The sequence below is a fragment of the Ranitomeya variabilis genome, chromosome 1 (genome assembly GCF_051348905.1).
Source record: "Ranitomeya variabilis isolate aRanVar5 chromosome 1, aRanVar5.hap1, whole genome shotgun sequence".
Lineage (NCBI taxonomy): Eukaryota > Metazoa > Chordata > Amphibia > Anura > Dendrobatidae > Ranitomeya > Ranitomeya variabilis.
In genome coordinates, this window is record NC_135232.1 from 1,169,385,561 (window position 1) to 1,169,401,100 (window position 15,540).

At 42.7% G+C, this 15,540-nt stretch overlaps 1 protein-coding gene across 4 annotated transcripts in view; it reads left to right on the forward strand.

The window, feature by feature from the left end:
- Window positions 1-9,052, forward strand: part of LOC143793490 (uncharacterized) — a 106,611-nt gene extending 97,559 nt beyond the window's left edge. For all 4 annotated transcript variants that reach the window (XM_077280505.1, XM_077280503.1, XM_077280502.1 and 1 more), the window contains one exon: window positions 7,121-9,052. In XM_077280505.1, coding sequence (XP_077136620.1) covers window positions 7,121-8,769 — 1,649 coding nt within the window. In that variant the 3' untranslated portion in view covers window positions 8,770-9,052. The remainder of the gene's footprint in view (window positions 1-7,120) is intronic.
- Window positions 9,053-15,540: the final 6,488 nt, after the last annotated feature.

A 15,540-nucleotide genomic window follows, 5' to 3' on the forward strand; every position in this document is an offset into this window, starting at 1 on the left:
AGCAGAGAGGTTTTCAGAATGCAGAGAAGTGGGATGGTGACGCTAATTATGGCGTCATCGCCGCTCACTATCTTGGTGCAGTCCTCAAAGTTTTGGAGGATGGTACATATGTCTGACATCCATGTCCACTCCTGAGGTCTTATGTGTGGAGTCTGAACTGAATATCGATGGCCTTGTTGATGCTGGTAGTCAACAACTTCCCTCTTCTGCTCACAAATCCTTTCCAACATATGCAGTGTAGAGTTCCAACATGTGGGGACGCACCAGTCGGTGAGCTGGAAGCTGCAAACACTGCTGAATCACGGCAAGGGCGGCTGAAGCTGTAGCTGACTTTCTAAAATGGGCAGATGCTGTACTTTCACTAGCAGATCTGGCAGCTCCGGGTAGCTTTTAAGAAAATGTTGAACCACAAGGTTAAGCACAGGGGCCAGGCAAGGTACGTGTGTGAGCTCACCTTGCCTCAGAGGTTCCGGCCATTGTCACACACGACCACGCCTGGCTGTAGGTTCAGCGGTGTCATCCAAATTTCTGACTGATCTTTCAGCACTGTCCACAACTCTTCAGCATTGTGCAGTTTGTCACATAAGCAGATTAGCTTCAGTACAGCCTGTTGCCGCTTGGCTGAGGCAGTACTGCAGTGCTTCCAGCTCCTGACTGATGTGTTCATTTCAGAGATGGAGGCTGAAGAGGAGGAGGAGGTGGTGCAGGAGCTGTAGACTGGGGGCAACCCTGATTGATGTAGGGCCCGCAATCCTCAGCGTGGGGAGGATGTGTTCCATCCCAAGGTCTGACTGGGTCCCGGCTTCCACTATTTTAACCCAGAATGCCGTCAGTGAGATGTACCGTCCCTGCCCACACGCACCTGTCTATGTGTCAGTCGTTAGCTGGACTTTCCCAGTAACAGCATTGTTGAAGGCATGGGTAATGTTGTGGGACACATGCTGGTGTAATTCCGGTACGGAGGAATAGTGACGACTGGGGACCGAGTACCTTGGGACCGCCACCGCCATCAGGTTGCGGAAAGCTTCCGTCTCAACAAGCCTAAAAAGCAACATTTCAAGTGCAAGCAGACGATAAATGTTCGAATTTAGTACTGTGGCCTGTGGGGCGTTGGCTGGGTATTTCCGCTTGCATTCCAATGACTGGGGTATAGACAACTGAAGGCTTAGCTGGGACAAGGACGTGGATGGGATTGGTGATGGTGCTGCTTGACTGTGGGCAACAACAGGTGCAGGGCCAGAGGCATCTTCATATGCACAGTGGACTGGGGATTGGCTTCTATGCAAAACAGTGGAAGCAGTGGTGTCACCTGCAGACAGTGTTCCTGGAGCCTGAGATTCGGCCCGCAAAGTCGGGTGCTTTGCTGCCATGTGCCTGATCATGCTGGTGGTGGTCAGCCTGGTAGTTGCTACCCCGCTGATGTAAGCACGGCAGGTGCTGCAAATGGCCTGTTTGGGGTTATCAGCAGAGTCTTTAAAAAATAACCAGACTTAGGAAGATCTAACAGCTGGAATGGCAACTTCCCTCATGTTGGTGTTGCGGGGAACGAATGCACGCCTTCTGTCTGTGGCCACCATACTGCTTCTTCCTACCTGTTGGGGTGATATGCCTCCTTGCCCATGTGTGCTGATGTCCTCACTCTGCATGTCCTCCTGTCAGGTTGGGTCAGTCACTATGTCATCCACCACCTTGTCTTCCACATCTGCACCAATGCTCCTCCTGACTTTCTGGCAATTGTCTCATCGTCCACCTCTTCTGACACTTTCCCACATTCACCTTCTTGTGACCGGGCTGTTCAAATCTTTGGGCATCGCTACATGTGATCTCATCTAACCCCACTTCAAGTTGACCGGCCGAGAGTCCGGAATCTTTAAAGGAAAGGGAAAACTGAACAGCTCTTGGGAGTGTCCAAGTGTGGGATCAGTTGTCTCAGGGCACTTGGCATGGTGGGAGGAAGGAGGATCAGGGTGAGTAATATCTGGTCCACACTCACAGCTACTCAGACTTGACCGTGTGGAGACATGGTGGTGGCTAAGTGACTGGAAGCATTATCCGCTATCCAACCAACAACCGTTTCACATTGTTTTGGCTTCAATAGTGGTGTGCTGCGGTCCACTAGAAACTGGGACAGGAAGGTCAAGTGCAAAGATGTGGGTCTTTGTTGTGGCCCACTTTCAGCTTGGCCATGGCCTCATCCTCTGCATGCACCATCAGCATCACGTCCACTTCCCTGTCCCTTGCCTTGCCCATTTTAAATGGACTACTGAAATATTTGAAAAGCTCAATACAAATGGATTTATTTAGAGAAAAATTATGTGATCAGTATGCCTGCAAAGCGAAGATTTGGATACCACAGATACACCAGGCGTTTGACGGAGATAACAGACTGTATACATTTTTTTACATTAAAAAAAAAAAAAATTAAAAAAATAAATACTGAGTAGACCAAGGCTAGGAGACAGAACAATGCAACGTATGCCTGCGAAGCAAAGATTTTTCCACCACAGATACACCAGGCGTCTGACGGAGATAACATACTGTATACATTTTTTTGTATGTTTTTGGTTATTTTGGACAACAATAAATACTGAGTAGAACAATGCTAGCAGACAGAACTATGCAATGTATGCCTGCGAAGCCAAGATTTTTCAACCATAGATACACCAGGCGTCTGACGAGATAACAGACTGTATAAAAACTTTTTAAATGTTTTTTGGTAATTTTTGAAAACAATAAATACTGAGTAGAACAAGGCTAGCAGACAGAACTATGCACCGTATGCCTGCGAAGCCAAAATTTTTCCACCACAGATACACTAGGCATCTGATGGAGATAACAGACAGTTAAAATGTTTGTTTTTTAAAAATATTTTTTAAACAACAAATACTGAGTAGAACAAGGCAAGCAGACAAAACTGTGCAACGCATGCCTGCGAAGCCAAGATTTTTCCACCACAGATACACCAGGTGTCTGACGGAGATATCAGACTGTATACATTTTTTGTATGTTTTTGGTAATTTTGGAAAACAATAAATACTGAGTAGAACAAGGCAAGCAGATAGAACTATGCAACATGCCTGCGAAGCAAAGATTTTTACACCACAGATACACCAGGCGTCAGCCTGAGATTACTGACTGATCAGAATGTGGCCTTGATTTTTTTGGGCACACCAAAATTGTGTCAACAAGTTGGCTATGACACAAAAAAAAAATGGAGTACTAAAATTGTAAGATATTTAGCGCAATGATATGCGATGCGTGTGGCGTACAACTCACAGTGATAAATATAAGAACTGTAGCTAAATATTTTTGGGCCAGCTACAGATTTTTGGGGCAGCAAAATGGTGTCCAAAAATGTTGTAAGACACTACAAAATATTAGATAGTACTCACTCACATCTGATGCCTGGGACAAAAAAAAATTTAATTCTTAGATTTGCACGCTCTACTATTGCAATGACCTGGCTGTAGTCTGCAGTGTTAACAAGCAAATATTTGTAGAAAAAATGGGGCTATGGATTGCTTTAGAATAAAATGAGTAGGCATAAGCTGCAAAATAAAAAAAATTGCCACAGATAACTGCAGCTAGGTAGATATTAAATAAGCAGCAGCAGACAGTGATGGAGCTTTTTGTGGTATGCTGTGAGATCTATATACTCACATACAGTGCCTGCAGGTCTTGCACTTATGTGGATAGGTGCACATAGACTCCCCTGTCTACCTAGCGCTGCCGCCGCAAACGATTCTGACCCTATCTCAGCAGCAGCTCTCCCTACACTAGCTAAGTCCGGAGCAGAATGCGGTGAGCAGGGCAGCGCCAGGTCTCTTATAGAGCATGGCAGACAATCCCTGCATGGTCTTTGGCGCTCTAAAAAGCGCTAAAATTGCAGAGCGGAGACCCGAGCTCCTGCCGAATAATCCTGAAAATACTCGGTGCTCGTCGAGTACACCGAGCATAGTGATACTCAGGCGAGCTCCGAGTAGTAGCAAGCACGTTTGCTCATCACTAAAGATTACATAAGGGAAGATATTGGGAGATTAGTTCAGAGATATAGAGAGGGGACAGGTTGTGGATGGCTTTGTAGATCAGTGTTAGTAGTTTGAACTGGATTCGTTGGGGGATTGGGAGCCAGTGGAGGGATTTGCACAGGGGAGAAACGGGAGTAGTGAGGAGAGAGGTGGATTAGCCGGGCAGCAGAGTTGAGGACAGACTGGAGTGGTTTGTCAACCAAATTAAATCTATTGAGACCCTAGACCAGTGGTTCCCAACCTGTAGCTTGAGAGCTACATGTGGCGCGCGGTCCCATGAACTGTGGCTCACAGCTGTCTGCCATCTTGGTGCATTAGCTACAGATTTAGTAAACTGGTATGAAGAGCACATCTCAAAATGGTAAACTTTGTGAGTAGCCCTGCAGAGAAGAACAGATTTGGGTATAATTCTACTGGTTTGGGGGGTTTAGAGATATTTTAAGTATGGTACGCTGGAGACAGGATCATACTACTGGTCAGAGCAGCTGCTTGAATCTGGATGTGACTGTGTTGGGAGTGCGTGATGGGAGAATGCTGAGTGTGGTGGGAACTCCTGGACCTTGTTATACTGCTTTGGGGTGATTTGCATGGAAAAGCTTTGGTTATCATTATACCGGTAATGAGGCCTTTGGTTTCCACTACAGTGAGGGGGGACAGGAGCTGGATGTGGCTCGCTACTCTCTTGCAGAGCTGAATGTGGCTCTCAAGGTCAGAAAGGTTGGGAACCACTGCCCTAGACCAACACAAAAACCAAAACAACAAGGATCCCTAAAATATAACTTTTAATAAATAAAGTTAAAAAAATATTCCAAAAATTGGAGACAAAGCAGCAAATATACATACAGTACAGACCAAAAGTTTGGACACACCTTCTCATTTAAAGATTTTTCTGTATTTTCATGACTATGAAAACTGTACATTTACACTGAAGGCATCAAAACTATGAATTAACACATGTGGAATTATATACTTAACAAAAAAGTGTGAATCAGCTGAAATTATGTCTTATATTCTAGGTTCTTCAAAGTAACCACCTTTTCCTTTGATGACTGCTTTGCACACTCTTGGCATTCTCTTGATGAACTTCAAGAGGCAGTCACCAGGAATGGTCTTCCAACAATCTTGAAGGAGTTCCCAGAGATACTTAGCACTTGTTGGCCCTTTTGCCTTCACTCTGCGGTCCAGCTCACCCCAAACCATCTCAATTGTGTTCCGGTCTGGTGACTGTGGAGGCCAGGTCATCTGGCGTAGCACCCCATCACTCTCCTTCTTGGTCAAATAGCCCTTACACAGCCTGGAGGTGTGTTTGGGGTCATTGTCCTGTTGAAAAATAAATGATGGTCCAACTAAATGCAAACCGGATGGAATAGCATGTCGCTGCAAGATGCTGTGGTAGCCATGCTGGTTCAGTATGCCTTCAATTTTGAATAAATCCCCAACAGTGTCCCCAGCAAAGCACCCCCACACCATCACACCTCCTCCTCCATGCTTCAGAGTGGGAACCAGGCATGTAGAGTCCATCCGTTCACCTTTTCTGCGTCGCACAAAGACACGTTGGTTGGAACCAAAGATCTCAAATTTGGACTCATCAGACCAAAGCACAGATTTCCAATGGTCTAATGTCCATTCCTTGTGTTCTTTAGCCCAAACAAGTCTCTTCTGCTTGTTGCCTGTCCTTAGCAGTGGTTTCCTAGCAGCTATTTTACCATGAAGGCCTGCTGCAGAAAGTCTCTTCTTAACAGTTGTTGTAGAGATGTGTCTGCTGCTAGAACTCTGTGTGGCATTGACCTGGTCTCTAATCTGAGCTGCTGTTAACCTGCGATTTCTGAGGCTGGTGACTCAGATAAACTTATCCTCAGAAGCAGAGGTGACTCTTGGTCTTCCTTTCCTGGGGCGGTCCTCATGTGAGCCAGTTTCTTTGTAGCTGCGCTTGATGGTTTTTGCCACTGCACTTGGGGACCCTTTCAAAGCTTGCCCAATTTTTCGGACTGACTGACCTTTATTTATTAAAGTAATGATGGCCACTCCTTTTTCTTTACTTAGCAGCTTTTTTCTTGCCATAATACAAATTCTAACAGTCTATTCAGTAGGACTATCAGCTGTGCATCCACCAGACTTCTGCACAACACAACTGATGGTCCCAACGCCATTTATAAGGCAAGAAATCCCACTTATTAAACCTGACAGGGCACACCTGTGAAGTGAAAACCATTCCCGGTGACTACCTCTTGAAGTTCATCAAGAGAATGCCAAGAGTGTGCAAAGCAGTCATCAAAGCAAAAGGTGGCAACTTTGAAGAATCTAGAATATAAGACATATTTTCAGTTGTTAAGTATATAACTTTTTTGTTAAGTATATAATTCCACATGTGTTAATTCATAGTTTTGATGCCTTCAGTGTGAATGTACAATTTTCATGGTCATGAAAATACAGAAAAAAATCTTTAAATGAGAAGGTGTGTCCAAACTTTTGGTCTATACTGTATATTCAAGTATTGTTGCAACAGCAGGTATCATAATAGCAGGGTCATTAATGTATTATTTTTAATTATAACTCTTTACAGATGCAAAAATACCTATTAATAAAAGAAAAATCCTGCTCCCATAACAGAATCAAAATGTATCCGTGCTTTTGAGACACAAATTTGAGTTAATGAAAACTATGACATATCCTACCAAAAAAGACAAACCTTCACACCAGGATAAATAAACTCATGGGTTGTATCCACAAGCAGAGATGCAAATAACAGAATGAACATTTTATTTCTAGAACACCACTGCTCATTTTTGTGACTGTTGGGACACCAATTAAAATAGTTGCTACATTTACCCTGTATTTGGGGCTGTATTTGGGGCTGTAAAGCACCTAGCTGGACATGATCTCGCCATGCAAACTCAGTTGTAATGCTAAATCTAATCTGAAGATATTTTTCACTCTGATAAGACAACCTGCATAAGAAACTTGAAAGTGTTGATCCACTAATTATTTGCTGCAACTGTGTGTAAATCTTGCTTTGCTAACGTATTTTTATACACGTTTTGCTCATTGTATCGATTTTAAGTATAAATCATAATATATATTTGTTATTGCAGGTGAAAAATGTATAGGAGGCTCCCATGGATATCTCCCTTTATTTCCCCATTTTAAAGTAGACGATAGCCCATCATGGATTGTCAAAAAAAGCTCAGAACTGACACTGGCAAAAAAATTTGCATGTTCTGAGTGTGGGAAACATTTTAAAAAGAAATCTAATCTTTCAATACATAAGAGAATTCACATAGATGAAAGGCCATTTTCATGTTCCGAATGTAGAAAATCATTTACTAGAAAATCAGCTCTAGAGGAACATCAGAAAATTCATATAGGAGAGAAGCCATTTTTATGCTCTGAATGTGGCAAATCTTTTACTAGGAAATCACATCTTGTTGGACATCATAGAATTCACACAGGGGAGAAGCCATTTTCGTGTTTGGAATGTGGAAAATGCTTTATACGTAAAGATTGTCTTGAGAGACATCAGAGAATTCACACGGGAGAGAAACCATATTCATGCTCCGAGTGTGGGAAATGTTTTACCAATAAATCAAATCTTGTTGAACATCATAGAAGTCACACAGGGGAGAAGCCGTTTTCATGTTTGGAATGTGGGAAATGCTTTATGCGCAAAAATTCTCTTGTGGAACATCTAAGAATTCATACAGATGAGAAACCATTTTCTTGTCCTGATGAGAATAGTTTTATTCAGAAATCATACCTTGTTACCCCTTACAGAATTCATGCAGAAAAGCCATTTTCATGTTCAGAATGTGGAAAATGTTTTAGAAAGAAATATAGTCTTTCCATACATGAGAGAATTCACATAGATGACCGGCCATTTTCATGTTCAGAATGTGGGAAATCTTTTACTCGGAAATCACATCTTCTTAGCCATCAGAGAACTCATACAGAAGATAAACCATTTTCATGCATGGAGTGTGGGAAATGGTTTAAGTTGAAGCATCACCTTGAGAGACATCAAGGAATTCACACTGGGGAAAAGCCGTTTTCATGTTCTCAATGTGGGAAATGTTTTACCCAGAAATCAGATCTTGTTAAACATCAGAGAATTCACACAGGAGAAAAAACATTTCACACAAAAAATACAACATTTTCATGTCCTGATTGTGGGAATTGTTTTAGTCAGAAATCAGGTCTCATGCAACATCTAAGAAGTCACACAGGTGAGAAACCATTTTCATGTTCAGAATGTGGAAAATGTTTTACTAGAAAATCACATCTTGTTGAACATCAGATAACTCATACAGCAGAAAAATCATGTTCATGCCTGGAATGTGGGAAGTGGTATAAGCTTAAACATCATATTGAGAAACCTCAAGAAAATCACACAGGAGAAAAGCCATATTCATGTTCAGAATGTGGGAAGTGTTTTATCCGAAAATCACGTCTTGTTCGACATCAGAGGATTCACACAGGAGAGAAACCATTTTCTTGTTCAGAATGTGGGAAATGTTTTAGCCAGAAATCAAGTCTTATACAACATTTAAGAATTCACACAGGGGAGAAGCCATTTTCATGTTCAGAATGTGGGAAATATTTTAGACAGAAATTAGGTCTCATGCAACATTTAAGAATTCACACAGGGGAGAAGCCATTTTCATGTTCAGAATGTGGGAAATGTTTTATCCAAAAATCAGGACTTGTTCAACATCAGCAATCTCACACAACAAATATGCCATTTTAATATTGAAATTGTAGGATATTGCCAGATGATGTCTTCTCTGATATGTTGCATGAAGGTGTGTTATCAAGTTTTAAAGTTATCCCCAATCTACTGCAAAGCAGATAACATCCTGATTTCTGGGGGTCTGAGCAATGGACACCCCACCAATCCCAGGATCTGAGGCTCTGAATAACAACTCCATTTGTATTATGGAGAAAAATGTGAAGAAAGTCATCTCACCACTTTGTAGGAATACAGATAAGAAGTCCCGCGTGGATAGCCCAGGACAAGGCAAGTCTTCAATGGGCAGAAGGAGATGGTAATCCAGTGGGACAAATGTAGTAAAATCTAAGAAAAAAAATTATTGTCAAAAGATAAATAAAATACAAGAGTGGAATCACCAACTGCACACTGACCAATGTGTTTCAGCTAGGAATCCTTAATCATGGTTGTGACGCATTGGTCAGTGTGCCGCTGGTGATTCCACCCGTGTATTTTATTTATTTTTTGACGCAGTTTTTTTCCTGAATTTTACTACATTTGTTCTGCTGGATTACCATCTCCTTTTTCCCATTTGTTATTATGAGTGTGCCAAAGACCAGCCTACTGCAGTTGTCAGTTAACTTCAGTGGTCTGGGATCAGTGACTGGGATCAGTGTAGATCATATCTGGTGGAAGGTGTTAAAATAGATGTTACCAGGCTGAATGTCTTTGATCATCTAAAAAAAAACTAAGAAACTCTGGTGTGCTGGCCCCAGCTGCCAAATTATCCTCAACCAGTTCCCACAATCCATCTCTTCTGACCCAGCAGTCTGGACTATAAATTTAGAAACATTCTTAGGGGTGCACACATGTGGGGGTGCACGCAAGCATCCCGAAGCAAAGCGTCACGAAGATAAGCATTGTGATACAGCAGTTATTCCATGGCAGTTTGTCAGGGCAGGAGTCAGGTAACCCACACTCTGCTCTCCCTTCTATCTGTACTTTATTCCTATCCTCCTATGTTCCCTTGCAATCCACTCTCACCGCCCAATCCCCCCTCCATCAAGACTCATACATCAGCTCCTCACTCCTTCCCTCTCCCATGTACAGCTCCCATGTACTTCTCACCTTCTTGAAAAACCTCAGTCCATCTTGCCCAAACACACTGCACAAAAAACTTCATGCAATTCCAAAAACTACTTGCTCTTTATCTTCCTACTCCTACTGATTTCAGGGGACATCTCCCCCAACCCCGGTCCACCATCCACCAACCTCAACCCCTACCCTATCTCACATCGAAACCTTAATAATTTTACTAATATTAATTGCACTCCTTCATCTCCTTCTTTTAATTGTGCCCTTTGGAATTCACGGTCTGTATGCAACAAGCTTCCTTTCCTGCACAATTACTTTCTGAAAAACTCTCTGAATCTGTTGGCCCTCACGGAAACCTGGATTCAGGATTCTGACATTGTCTCTCCTGCTGCCATTTCCCATGGTGGCTTGCAATTCTCCCATTCCCCGAGACCCACAAACAGACCTGGTGGTGGAGTCGGCATACTCCTGTCCCCACAATGCACTTTCCAGGTTATCCCCCCAGTTCCATCACTCTCATTCCCTTCTTTTGAAGTCCACACCATCAGGCACTTTTGTCCCCTCTCCCTCAGAGTAGCGGTCATATACCGGCCCCCAGGCTCACCCTCCCACTTCCTGGACCCTTTCTCTGCCTGGCTGCCGCACTTCATGTCCTCAGAACTACCAACTCTTATCCTGGGAGACTTCAACATCCCCATTAACAGCCCCACTTCCACATCTGCATCCCAGCTTCTATCACTAACCACTTCTCTAGGCCTCTCACAGCTCTCAACCTCTGAAACACACAAAGACAGTAACACCCTGGACCTGTTTTTCGCCCGGCTCTGCTCAATCTCCTACCTAGATAACTCACCGCTTCCCCTCTCTGAGCACAACATTCTCTCCTTCACACTCACAAATCCTCGCTCACCCCAGCACCCTCCTACCTACCATTCAGTCAGAAATCTACAAGCCATTAACCCTCATACACTTTCAGACTCTCTACACTCATCATTGTCCCCAATCTTTTCTTTTTCCTGTCCTGATCTGGCTGTACATCACTTCAATGATACTCTCAGAAGCACCCTTGACCAAGTAGCTCCCCTCACCCTCAGAACCTCCAAACAAAGAGTGAAACAGCCCTGGCTCACATCGCAAACCCGATTTCTCCAGCGATGCTCTAGGTGTGCTGAATGCTTATGGAGGAAAACACGCACACCAGAAGACTTCACACACTTCAAATTTATGTTAAGGACCTATAACTCTGCCTTTCACCTCGCCAAACAGACCTACTTCACCACCCTGATGTCCTCACTATCCAACAACTCCAAGAAACTTTTTGACACCTTTCACTCCCTCCTCAGGCCAAAAGCACAAGCCCCTATCACAGACATTTGTGCTGATGACCTGGCCTCCCACTTTATAGAGAAAATAGACAATATCCGTCAGGAAATCCACCCCCAATCACCAAGTTCAGTGACTCCCATCCCTCCCTGCATTTCCCCTGGCTCACTCACCACATTCGATCCCATCACAGAAGAAGTCTCCAGGCTCCTCTCCTCTTCTTGTCCGACTACATGCACTACCGACCCCATTCCCTCACACCTCCTCCAGTCTCTCTCTCCAGTCATCACAACTCACCTAACTACAATCTTTAGTCTCTCCCTCTCCTCTGGCATTTTCCCCTCCTCCTTCAAACACTCTATCATTACTCCATTACTAAAGAAACCCACCCTCGACCCATCCTGCACAAACAACTACAGACCGGTCTCCAATCTCCCCTTCATCCCTAAACTCTTGGAGCGCCTGATATACTCCCACCTTACCCGTTACCTCTCCACTCACTCCCTCCTAGACCCTTCACGGTCCGGTTTCCGCCCCCTACATTCGACAGAAACTGCACTCATCAAAGTGACCAATGACCTTCTGACAGCAAAACGTAACGGTGACCACTCTCTGCTCATTCTTCTCGACCTTTCTGCAGCTTTTGACACTGTTGACCACCCTCTCCTACTCTCTAGGCTCCAGTCACTAGGCAATAAGGACACTGCTCTCTCCTGGTTCTCCTCCTATCTTTCTGAGCGCTGCTTCAGTGTTATGTTCTCTGGCTCCACTGCATCTCCTCTTCCTCTCACTGTCGGGGTACCTCAGGACTCATAGTTACATAGTTATTAAGGTTGAAGGAAGACTTTAAGTCCATCTAGTTCAACCCATAGCCTAACCTAACATGCCCTAACATGTTGATCCAGAGGAAGGCAAAAAAAAACCATGTGGCAAAGAGTAAGCTCCACCTTGGGGAAAAAAAATCCTTCCCGACTCCACATACGGCAATCAGACTAGTTTCCTGGATCAACGCCCTATCAAGGAATCTAGTGTATATACCCTGTAACATTATACTTTTCCAGAAAGGTATCCAGTCCCCTCTTAAACTCTTAAATTTAAGTAATGAATCACTCATTACAACATCATACGGCAGAGAGTTCCATAGTCTCACTGCTCTTACAGTAAAGAATCCGCGTCTGTTATTATGCTTAAACCTTCTTTCCTCCAGACGTAGAGGATGCCCCCTTGTCCCTGTCTCAGGTCTATGATTAAAAAGATCATCAGAAAGGTCTTTGTACTGTCCCCTCATATTTATACATTAAAATAAGATCACCCCTTAGCCTTCGTTTTTCCAAACTAAACAGCCCCAAGTGTAATAACCTATCTTGGTATTGCAGACCCCCCAGTCCTCTAATAACCTTGGTCGCTCTTCTCTGCACCCGCTCTAGTTCAGCTATGTCTTTCTTATACCCCGGAGACCAGAACTGTGCACAGTATTCTAAGTGTGGTCGAACTAATGACTTGTATAGAGGTAAAATTATGTTCTCCTCATGAGCATCTATGCCTCTTTTAATACATCCCATTATTTTATTTGCCTTTGTAGCAGCTGCCTGACACTGGCCACTGAATATGAGTTTGTCATCCACCCATACACCCAGGTCTTTTTCATTGACGGTTTTGCCCAGAGTTTTAGAATTAAGCACATAGTTATACATCTTATTACTTCTACCCAAGTGCATGACCTTACATTTATCCCCATTAAAGCTCATTTGCCATTTATCAGCCCAAGCTTCTAGTTTACATAAATCATCCTGTAATATAAAATTGTCCTCCCCTGTATTGATTACCCTGCAGAGTTTAGTGTCATCTGCAAATATTGAAATTCTACTCTGAATGCCCCCTACAAGGTCATTAAAAAATATGTTAAAAAGAAGAGGGCCCAATACTGACCCCTGTGGTACCCCACTGCTAACCGCGACCCAGTCCGAGTGTGCTCCATTAATAACCACCCTTTGTTTCCTATCCCTGAGCCAGCTCTCAACCCACTTGCACATATTTTCCCCTATCCCCATTATTCTCATTTTATGTATCAACCTTTTGTGTGGCACCGTATCAAAAGCTTTTGAAAAGTCCATATACACTACATCCACTGGGCTCCCTTGGTCCAGTCCGGAACTTACCTCTTCATAGAAGCTGATCAGATTAGTCTGACATGAACGGTCCCTAGTAAACCCGTGCTGATACTGGGTCATGAGGTTCTTCCTCTTCAGATACTCCAGTATAGCATCCCTTAGAATGCCCTCCAGGATTTTACCCACAGTAGAGGTGAAGCTTACTGGCCTATAATTACCGAGTTCAGTTTTTGTCCCCTTTTTGAATATTGGCACCACATTTGCTATACGCCAGTCCTGTGGTACAGACCCTGTTATTATAGACTCTTTAAAGATTAAAAATAACACAGGTCAACAAAAAAAATTTTTTTTTCTGGTGTCCAAAATATTTTAATGAATTTGGGGTGCTGATTCTGAATATGCTATCAGTTTTTCCAGATTGGCTCAAGTTTTTGACATTTTTGGTATCTTATTTATAGCACTTGTTGGTAAATGCGACGCATCATCTCATTAATTTCTTTGGATTAGTACTTGAACTGAGCAGTTCTCAATATAGTTTTGTGTTAATTAGTGTTCTAAAAGTTTGTTCATAGCTTGATTTTTGCACTAACTTTATGTTGTTGTCTGTTTTCCAGTGAAAAGCATGAACTCATCAAGAAGAAGTTGTCTTAACGACCCAGACTCATTCTGTTACATTTGTGGTGAATACACACTGCCAAAACATAGAAGAAACATAACAGACTTCGTAAAAAAAGTGTATTTTGCCTATTTTGGGGTTATGCTTGGGGACCAAGACAAGTTTTGGGCACCACACATAGTGTGCAAAGCATGTATCGAATTATTACGAAAATGGAGCAAAGGACAAAGAAAAAGCTTCAAATTTGGTGTTCCAATGGTGTGGAGAGAGCCAAAAAATCATCATGATGACTGTTATTTCTGTGCAGTGCAAGTGCAAGGATTCAATAAGCATAAGAAACGAAAATGGGAGTAACATGGAATCTGCAAGAAGGCCTGTCCCTCATTGTGAAGATGTGCCTGTACCTGTGTTTACCATAAATAACAGTCATCATGATGATTTTTTGGCTCTCTCCACACCATTGGAACACCAAATTTGAAGCTTTTTCTTTGTCCTTTGCTCCATTTTCGTAATAATTCGATACATGCTTTGCACACTATGTGTGGTGCCCAAAACTTGTCTTGGTCCCCAAGCATAACCCCAAAATAGGCAAAATACACTTTTTTTACGAAGTCTGTTATGTTTCTTCTATGTTTTGGCAGTGTGTATTCACCACAAATGTAACAGAATGAGTCTGGATCGTTAAGACAACTTCTTCTTGATGAGTTCATGCTTTTCACTGGAAAACAGACAACAACATAAAGTTAGTGCAAAAATCAAGCTATGAACAAACTTTTAGAACACTAATTAACACAAAACTATATTGAGAACTGCTCAGTTCAAGTACTAATCCAAAGAAATTAATGAGATGATGCGTCGCATTTACCAACAAGTGCTATAAATAAGATACCAAAAATCTCAAAAACTTGAGCCAATCTGGCAAAACTGATGACATATTCAGAATCAGCACCCCAAAAATACCCTAAATTCGATGAAATATCTTTGGCACCAAAAATGCTGTTGACCAGTGTAATGGTCTATCAATGACTGTACTTAGTTCCTACAGTACTCGGGGGTGTATCCCATCCGGGCCCGGAGATTTGTCAATTTTAGTGATTTTTAGACGTCGCCATACTTCCTGCTGGGTTAAGCAGGTGACATTTAATGGGGAATTTTTGTTATCACTGATCATATTGTCGCCATGGGATTTTCTTGTGTAAATACTGATGAAAAAAAGTCATTTAGCATATTGGCTTTTTCCTCATCCTCATCCACCATTTCCCCCAGACTATTTTTAAGGGGGCCAACAGTTTCATTTTTTAGTTTCTTACTATTTATGTAGAATATTTTGGGATTATTTTTACTCTCTCTGGCAATGAGTCTCTCTGTCTCAATCTTTGCTGCCTTGATTTGCTTTTTACAGGATTTATTTAATTTTCTGTATTTATTTAATGCCTCCTCACTACCTACTTCCTTTAATTCTCTAAATGCTTTCTTTTTGTCACTTATTGCCCCTTACAGCTCTATTTAGCCATATTGGTTTCCTCCTATTTCTAGTATGTTTATTCCCATACGGTATATACTGTGCACAGGTCCTATCCAGGATGCTAATAAACGTCTCCCATTTTCTTTGTGTACTTTTATGCCTCAGGATATCGTCCCAGTTAATTGCACCAAGGTCCTCTT